The sequence below is a fragment of the Schistocerca piceifrons genome, chromosome 5, assembly GCF_021461385.2.
Source record: "Schistocerca piceifrons isolate TAMUIC-IGC-003096 chromosome 5, iqSchPice1.1, whole genome shotgun sequence".
NCBI lineage: Eukaryota > Metazoa > Arthropoda > Insecta > Orthoptera > Acrididae > Schistocerca > Schistocerca piceifrons.
Genome location: NC_060142.1, coordinates 650,666,390 through 650,676,005, shown reverse-complemented (window position 1 = coordinate 650,676,005; position 9,616 = coordinate 650,666,390). Strand labels below are relative to the sequence as shown.

Here is a 9,616-nt window from a genome sequence, read left to right as displayed (position 1 = left end):
GGTGGATGGAAGTAGCAAAGTGAATTAAATTGCATACAGTATCAAGATGATTTTAATTGGTATAAATTAGTGATCCCTGGACTATTACAAGATTTCGGAGCAGATTTTTTCACGCTGAAATGAAGGAGATTTTTGAAGACGTGGACGCCGCCCGAAAGAAGACATGTTAACCTGGTAAAGAATGAACTCTTCAGCTACGCCATTTCCCCCTGTCAGTTACATTCTGTTATTCTCTGTTTCTTTTCAATAACTTTTGTAGTGAAAATTGGTTTAACTTTTGCTCAAAAACGCCACAAGGACCACCCCAACAATAGCTTTTCCGAATAACGAAGCCCGATAGCTTTTCCGTAATACAAAGTCCGATCTGCATTTCTTTCATTCTTTCCCTTTTTCACGGTCTCTCTTCTCCCATTTTTTTATTAACCACTACACTAATCCCGGTAACCTTTTTGATGCCCATTATTAACTCAGTATTATTTGTTGGTAAGAGGTCAGGTGTGTTTTCACAAAAGTTTACCATTCGCTAGAGGCTCATGAAGTAACTGCTCGAAATAATTTTCAGAGAATGCGTTTAGCACAATTTCGGATGGTGTTTTATGCGTACCTCCGGAATTAAACATGTATTTTCGCCAACATATTGAGGGTAAATTAAAGTCATCACCAACTACAATTGTATGAGTCGTGTATGTGTTCGAAGTCATACTCAAGTTCTCAATCAATTTTTCATCAATTGTATCATCTGAATTATGAGGTCGGTGAAGGGATCCAATTATTATTTTATTCCTGTAGTCAACAATGACCTCTGCCCACTCTAACTTACAGGAAAAAACAACACAGTCACGGAACTACTGGAGTATTAGTCTGGTAGCGTTTCGCCGAGGAGTTCACAGAACAAAACTTTTCATCCCATCAGTATAGTTAAAAATAAAAATCATTGTAATATCCCGTGGTAGATGTACTGTCGCTGGTATGCTCACACACATTCATTACAACATTTAAAAAGTACAATAAAAGAAATGAAAGGTGCTTTTATTTATTTATAGAGCGAACTGGCGTACAACAAAGTATCTTTCTTTGTGAGTTGCATATATGAGAGAGGTTCTTGTCAGACACGTCGCTGGTGCTCACGTCACAGCAGTACGTCGTGACACCGATGCCTCTTACTGCTTTTTGAAACGCGCCTCGTACTTGCGCTTGTAGATACCAGTGGGGTCGTATTTCGCCTCCAGCTCCTTCCACTGATCCGGCCGGTTATCGATGAGGAAGTTGACGACTTTTTCAGCGCCGTCCTTCTGTTTCTCGCTGCACTTGGAACAGTCCGTCTGCAGGGCATCCGGCAGGTTGTCTGCACAAGGAAAACAGGAATGACAATTAGTCCTCCTGAAAGGGTGGCCGTTAAAACGTCCTCCGTTTCTCCTAAGTGTTAGGTGCTTGACAAGATACAGCAAATTAGCTTTGAAAGCGGAATTAGATGAAAGTTTAGAAATTACACTTCATGCATAAAGTAATACGTTAACATAACAGGGCACGTTATTGCAAATAACCAAATAACAAACAATTGTACCTCCCGTCGGAGGTTCGAGTCCTCCCTCGGGCATAGGTGTGTGTGTTGTTCTTAGCATAAGTTAGTTTAAGTAGTGTGTAAGTCTAGGGACCGATGACCTCAGCAGTTTGGTCCCTTAGGAATTCACACACAGTTGAAACAATTGTAAATGGGTTGAAGACTGTTCATAAGTAGTTACTTACCAATAATACGACACTCTGGCTGACACAATTTGTACTGTAATGTTTATTCCACACAGAAAACTTTGCAAAACTGAGTGATGTAGTTATATGGTATCTTGTGGTGAAGTTTGACACTTAACTTACGGTTTCTGCTTTGTTTTTAATATCATTCACGCTAACAGTTTTTTTTATTTAATCACGGACTCTGCAACAAACTCCTGAGCTGACTCAGGAGGAACGGACTATACCTGCTGTGTATACGGAGGCAAAGAACGTCTGAATCCCACGGGAATTTGGCGTCAACGACGGAAACAAGCGCCTGACGCACTACTCCAGAAATTGAGGAGCATGAGACATACTATTCAGCGTGAAAACGCTCCTAGCCGGCCGAAGTGGCCGTGCGGTTAAAGGCGCTGCAGTCTGGAACCGCAAGACCGCTACGGTCGCAGGTTCGAATCCTGCCTCGGGCATGGATGTTTGTGATGTCCTTAGATTAGTTAGGTTTAATTAGTTCTAAGTTCTAGGGGACTAATGACCTCAGCAGTTGGGTCCCATAGTGCTCAGAGCCATTTGAACCATTTGAACCAAAACGCTCCTAGTTACTGCGTGATAGGTGTCATGTATAATTTTGGTATCTGAACCGATTGTGAGCGAGCAGCGATGTTGTAAAGCTGTATCGCGAAAGTTAGGTTCTTATCTTTGGTGTGCGCGAAGGTGCAGTGGCAGATAGTGGTTAGCTGTGTTAAAGTGAGGAAGCATTTGTAATTTTATGTTTCAAACGTAGTCTCAATTTATCGATGTGTTTAATTAAGATAATTATGTAATTGTAACTGGTCTGTGAAGTAGGAAGTGTAATGGAATCTTTTATTTACGTCAAGACGAATTCTAAGGTAAGTTTTTTGAAGTCACTCTTTTATTATTAAAAAAAATGGCTCAGAGCACTATGGGAGTTAACTTCTAAGGTCATCAGTCCCTTTAACTTAGAACTACTTAAACCTAACTAACCTAAGGACATCACTCACATCCATGCCCGAAGCATGATTCGAACCTGCGACCGTTGCCGTCACGCGGTTTCTGACTGTAGCGCCTAGAACCGCTCGGCCACTCTGGCCAGCTTTTATTACTGCAGCGCCATTTTTCACCTACTTTTCTCTTACAATTTTTAATTGATCATGGTTTTTTTCAAAAGTAGAAAAGGAACCAAATGTGTTCCGAAAATACTTCGATTTGCAACGTTCGACACCGTTCCTCACAAGCGTCTTCCAACCAAACTGCGTGCCTTCGGAGTATCGCCTCAGTTGTGCGACTGGATTCGTGATTTCCTGTCAGAAAGGTCACAGTTCGTAGTAATAGACGGAAAAGCCTCCTGGAAATCTAAAAATATGAAATCAATTTGACATCCCCAGACTGACATCCCCAGACGGAGTATTTGTGCTTCGTAGTGTCCAGCATTCACTGTCCGACCAGGCTGCAGCAGCTCATGGTGCACAACACCGATGCAGACGCATTTCTCACTCACGTCAGAATCGTTGTCTTTGAATCTTCGAGACCCATTCCCGCACATTACTTCCGGCACAGAGCGTGTTGTCCATACCCTTCCACAAGCGAACGATGACTTTCGCAACAGATTTCTTGAGATGAAAGCAGAAGAGAAACACTTCGTGCAAATGCTGTTTTGTTGGTACAATAGCCGACAAGAACAATGAAACACAAAGAATAACCGGTGCACCAGCAGTGACTTGAGTAAAACTATTTATCGTAGGTTTTACGTCAAAGTACACTATTCACGCAGTTTATACTGTTCAAGACTCTTGCTGTCAGACTATTAACTTTTACATTATGGAAGTCTTCACTTTACATTACAATAATTATTACATCGTCCTGGACAAAGTAATGAGCGAATGGGAAGCTGAAGTCAGGAGACAAAACACCTGGAGACCAGTCACATTAGGAAGGAAAAGACTGGAAATCCCTTACCTAGCATTCGCAGACGACCTAGCGATACTGACCTATGACCCAACATCAGCAAAAACACAGATCGAAATCCTGAAAGAATGCGCCGAGAAAGTCGGCCTACAAATCTCTTTTGAAAAAACGCAAGTCCTAACAAGAGAAGGCGACGACATCACAGCCAAGTACGGCAAAATTAAAGGGGTCACACACTTCAGATACCTAGGCGAAATCATCGAACCGACCGGAACAGAGAAACTGGCTTACGAAGACAGACAACAGAAGACACGGAAATCACTAGGCATGGTACGAAACGTCAACAACAAACAATGCATTTCCAGAAAAACCAAGATCAGACACTATAACACAGTGATCAAACCCGCCGTACTGTATGCCAGCGAAACACTAGCACTCAACAGGAAAATCAAAATTGAAGAAATCAAAAAAGGAGAACGTAAAATCATGAGGAAAATTTTAGGAGGAAGACCCACACCAGATGGCTACAGACTACAGAAGAACTCAACAGTAGAAGCATATTCGAACATCGAGAACGATATGAGAAAAAGGCGCCTTAAATTCTACGGACATTTAGATAGACTCCCTGAAACAAGACTCACGAAGAAAATTCTAGAACACATAAAGACACTTAAAGTCTCGACACCCTGGATGGAAGGAGTCCGAAAAGACCTACAAGCAATTGGCACCACAAACACCACAGACAGAATCACCTTCCGAAAACACATAGACAATTGGGAAGTAAAGTCAGAAGCGCTAAAACAGCGGACCAAACAAGAATGGTCTGAGGAGAGAAAAGAGGCCCTCTCCAAGAGAATGAAGGAGTACTGGAAGGACAAGAAGAACAAGCCTTCAAAGTCATAAGCTTAACGATTTCCTTTTAAGGGAAAATCCGCCAGCAATAATAATAATTATTATTATTACTGTAGTGGAGCTTTGTCTTCATATTACAACAGTACACGTTTCATTACGACAGTTCATACATTATTACATCTCAGATCTTACAGTCAGAAACAACACTTCAGTCTTGTTTTTATTTATTTAGATAAGTTTCAAGCGGACATAAAAATTTTCAGATTATCGTTGAATTGCCTTGCGGCGATGAAATTCAATCTCTCACAGTGCATAGCTCTTCCGGACAAGAGGGGCAAGACTTTACAGGAACTTTGCTTTATGAATTTTTTGTTCGTTTGTACGACAGACTGTTTCTCATAATTTTTATGTTTTGTTATGTTTCCACCAGATATCTTTAACCTAACCAGTTCTGTTTAAATACGTCATGGCCAACTCGCCTGCCTTGCAGGTATGTGAAAATATGATACTCAAAGTAAATAAGAGCGTTTTTCGTATATTGCGAATATGGAAGTCAAATCCAATAAAACGAAAACAAGAAATAATGAAAGTTACTTCACACACTTGACATACTTTTCCGAAGCCACTTCTGATATGCTGTTAATTTGACATGCAGTTCTATTTACAACACCCGTAGCTCACCCTCTACATACTCCGCATAAAGTAGGGGCAACAAATACATATTTTATCTCAGTAACGTTTATTATTACAATCAAGTATGCTGTGACAGCCCCATGTCGACAGGTAAGGGTATTGATGTTTAAACCACAAAGCACAATTCCTGCAACCTTGCCTTTCAACTTCAACGCATATGTCGGATACTTTTACGAAAAGTTTCGAATCTTTTCGTTTTTGCAACATGTGACTGGAGTCAGCTCAGACATGTACTGCTCACCACGTCCTTAAAGCAATGCTTAGTGTTGACGGAAGACGTCTGTTTGTTTCTCGTCAAAAACGAAATTCTTTTGAAAGCGGATTTTTACGTGTCCATTCGACAGAGTGGCCTCAAATTAGCCTAGTGTGACATTCAATTTTATATGACCCGTATTGCCGGATGTTACAGATTAGATGTAGACTTGTTCATAAGTTCATTCATGACCATTTGTGTGCTAAGTCAATAGGATGTTCATCCGTTGTAACCAAAACTAAGCAAATGCTTAAAATTTACGTCTCAAAAAATTTTTTGGACCTAGTCATAATAATTTATTTTTAGGTGATTAAACTTCGCGCTTAAGCACAAATTTTTCCTAGACAGGCCATACGTTGTAAGCACGTGATGTCTTCTTCATATCATGACCAACGAATACGTCATAAGTGTTAAGACAGTCGATCTAAGTACTTTTGAATGCATTACGGGAACAGCAGTGATCAATGTCTTGTAAATAATTACTATTAAAAACAGTCTTGATCACGATTTATTTAACAAGGTGACCGGTTTCGACCACTACTGTGGTCATCTTCAGACCATTGAGTAGGAACCCCTTTCTGTTGGGAAAAAAAAAAAAAAAAAAAAAAAACCTATTAAAAACAGTCTTGATCACGATTTATTTAACAAGGTGACCGGTTTCGACCACTACTGTGGTCATCTTCAGACCATTGAGTAGGAACCCCTTTCTGTTGGGAAAAAAAAAAAAAACCTATTAAAAACAGTCTTGATCACGATTTATTTAACAAGGTGACCGGTTTCGACCACTACTGTGGTCATCTTCAGACCATTGAGTAGGAACCCCTTTCTGTTGTGATTTTCCAACAGAAAGGGGTTCCTACTCAATGGTCTGAAGATGACCACAGTAGTGGTCGAAACCGGTCACCTTGTTAAATAAATCGTGATCAAGACTGTTTTTAATAGTAATTATTTACGATCTAAGTACGTTCTGCACAGAATAACATATACGCCCTTTTCCTCAGCTGTACCTTTCTTTTATTTCACTTCACTAGTAAATTCAAGGTCAGGAGTTAGGTTCGCGTCTTGTCCCAACAAGTACCTATCAAACAGTTTATGCGAAGGCGCAAGGTATTGTGTCTGCCTAGGCGGGGCTCATGACCCCACTGTCAGTTCCAGTACAGCACTCGTGGCTGCCGCATCGAGGTCGCGAAGTGGGGCAGAGGCAGTTTCAGATAAGTTTTTACAGTCTGACGATAGAACGAGATTTTCACTCTGCAGCGGAGTGTGCGCTGATATGAAACTTCCTGGCAGATTAAAACTGTGTGCCGGACCGAGACTCGAAATAGGGACCCTTGCCTTTCGCGGGCAAGTGCTCTACCAACTGAACTACTCAAGCACGACTCACGCTCCGTCCTCACTGCTTCACTTCCGCCAGTACCTCGTCTCCTACCTTCCAAACTTTACAGAAGCTCTCCTACGAACCTTGCAGAATTAGCACTCCTGAAAGAAAGGATATTGCGGAGACATGGCTTATCCATGGCTAAGCCATGTCTCCGCAATATCCTTCGTGACGAATGAATCCGAAAGCTAAAGTAAGAGTATTATTTGTAGATGTAGCTTAATTTTATTTTATATTGGAAGAGGAAGTAAAATCTTAGAGACTAATTAAAATTTGTTTACAGTAAAGTCTGGGTGCAGATACTTAGTACATCCGGGGAGAAAATACATGTATTACTGCTCAGTATTCTATTCAGTTTCTACGATAGAGCCCCACCGGATGCATTTTATAGGCCTCACAGCGAATATCACGATTTTCAGGTGTAATCCGAGTGATCGAAACTTTTGTCTTCGAATAAATGGTTGCTACAGAGTGCATAGGAGTGATGTGCCCACTCTTGCACGGTCACGAGACAGCATATAAAAAGAAGATTACATATTCGACCACTGTGGTGGTCACCACACAAGAAATGGTAGAAAAGCTTCATTATATGTTGAATAGAGATTGAAAAAGGCACGTGCTTGACGTAAATGATGTTACAGGCATACTTTTTTAATGAAAAAAAAGGTGAACGTTACGGGAAACTTTTTTACCCAGAATCTAACTATATACAGGAACAGTCCACAGGGCTTTTTGTGCAGGATCTACATTTACATCTATACTCCGCTAGCCACGTTGAGGTGTGTGGTGGAGAGTGCATTTTACACCACTGTCATTCCCCATCTTTCCCAGTCCAGTCGCTAACACTTCGCTGGAATAACCGTTGCCTCCCTGTGGGCTCGAATCTCTCCAATGTTATCTTCACGGACGTACGCTCTAGGAACTTAAAAAGTTGACCATAGTGTGATGCAGAATGCCTCTCTTGCAGCGTCTGCCACTGGATTTGGTTGAACATCTCTGCGACGCTTTCGTACTTACTAAAGTAACTTGCAGCGAAACGCGCAGCTATTCCTTGGATTTTTTTCCGTTTTCTCTATCCGTCCTATCTAGTACGGATCTCATACTGAAGAGCAATTTTCAGTATTGGTCGAAGGAGTGTTTGGTAAGTTACTTCCTTTGTTGATGAACGACATATCCTGAGGATTCTCAGTCTGGATCTGTCTTATTCGCGGTTAATCTTACGTGCTCGTACAATTTCAGATCGCTTCGTATCGATACTCCTACATATTTTAGAGGAGTAACTGCTTCCAATGATTGTTCTGCAGTTGTGTAATCATACAGTGAAGTGTTTTTCTGTGTATGTATTCGGAGTACGTTACATTTGTTTGTGTTGAGCGTCAATTGCCACTCCCTGCACCAGGTGTCAGTCGTCTGCATGTCATCCTGCATTTCACTACAATTTTCTAGCGTCGCTACCTGTCTGTATACAACGTCATCAGCGAAAAGCTTCATGAAACTTCCGACGTTATCTACTAGGTCATTTATAGATACTTCGAAAAGTAATGGTCATATCACACTTCCCTTCAAAGGATTGGTCAACTTGGAAAAAGCGTTCGACAGTGTAAAATGGTGCAAGACGTTCGAAATTTTTAGAAACATAGGGGTAAGCTATTGGAAGAGACAGGTAATATACTATATGTGCAAGAGCCAAGAGGGAATAATAAAAGTGGACGATCATGAAAGAAGTTCTCGGACTGAAATGAGTGTAAGACAGGGAAGAAGCAGTCATGCAAATGAAAGAAAGGTTCAGGAGTGGAATTAAAATTCAAGGTGAAAGAATAATATCAATGATACGATTCACTTGTGACATTGCTATATTGAGTGAAAGTGAAGTACTACACCATCTGTTGAATGGAATGAACAGCGGAAGGAGTACAGAATATGGACAGAGAGTAAATCGAAGAAAGACAAAGTAATGAGAAGTAATAGGAAAGAGAGCAGCGAGGAACTTAACATCAGAATAGATGGTCACGAAGTAGATGAAGTTAAGGAATTCTACTATCTTCGCAGCAAAATAACCAATGACGGACGGAGCAAGGAGGAAATCAAAAGCAGACTAGCACTGACAAAAACGGCATTCCTGGCCAAGAGAAGTCTGCTAGTATCAAACATAAGCCTTAATTTGAGGAAGAAATTTCTGAAAATGTACGTTTGGTGCACAGCATTGTATGGTAGTGAAACGTGGTCTGTGGGAAATGTAGAACAGAAGATAATCGAAGCATTTGAGATGTGGTGCACAGGCGAATGCCAAGACTGATGACGTAGGGAATGAGGAGGTTCTGCGCAGAATCGGAAATATGTGGAAAAGACTGATAAGGAGAGGGGACAGGATGATGGATATCCGTTAAGACATCAGGGCATGCCTTCCATAGCACTAGAGGAAGCGGCAGAGGGCAAAAACCGTAGAGGGAGCCAGAGATTGGAATACATCCAGCAAATAATTGAGGACGTAGGTAGCAAGTGCTACTCTGAGATGAAGAGGTTGGCACGGCAGGGGAATTCGTGTCGGGCCGCATCAAACCACACAGAAGACTGAAGACTCAGAATAGAAAAAAAGAACACTCCCTTGGAGCAGATCCGAGGTTACTTTCACATCTGAAGACATCTCCCCGTTCAGAATGAATTCGAGTATTCTGTTTGATAGAAACTCTTCAGTCCAGTCCCACTGTTGGGCTGATACTCCGTACGCTCATGTTTTGTTCATTAGGAGGGCGTGCGGAATAGTATAGAATGTCTTCCTGTGTCTACAG

The 9,616-nt window shown here is 41.3% G+C and overlaps 1 protein-coding gene across 1 annotated transcript in view; it reads right to left on the bottom strand.

The window, feature by feature from the left end:
• Positions 1–1,160: 1,160 nt before the first annotated feature.
• Positions 1,161–9,616, bottom strand: part of LOC124799177 (ejaculatory bulb-specific protein 3-like) — a 32,666-nt gene continuing 24,210 nt past the window's right edge. Inside the window, exon 2 of the mRNA XM_047262713.1 lies at positions 1,161–1,345. Coding sequence (XP_047118669.1) covers positions 1,161–1,345 — 185 coding nt within the window. The remainder of the gene's footprint in view (positions 1,346–9,616) is intronic.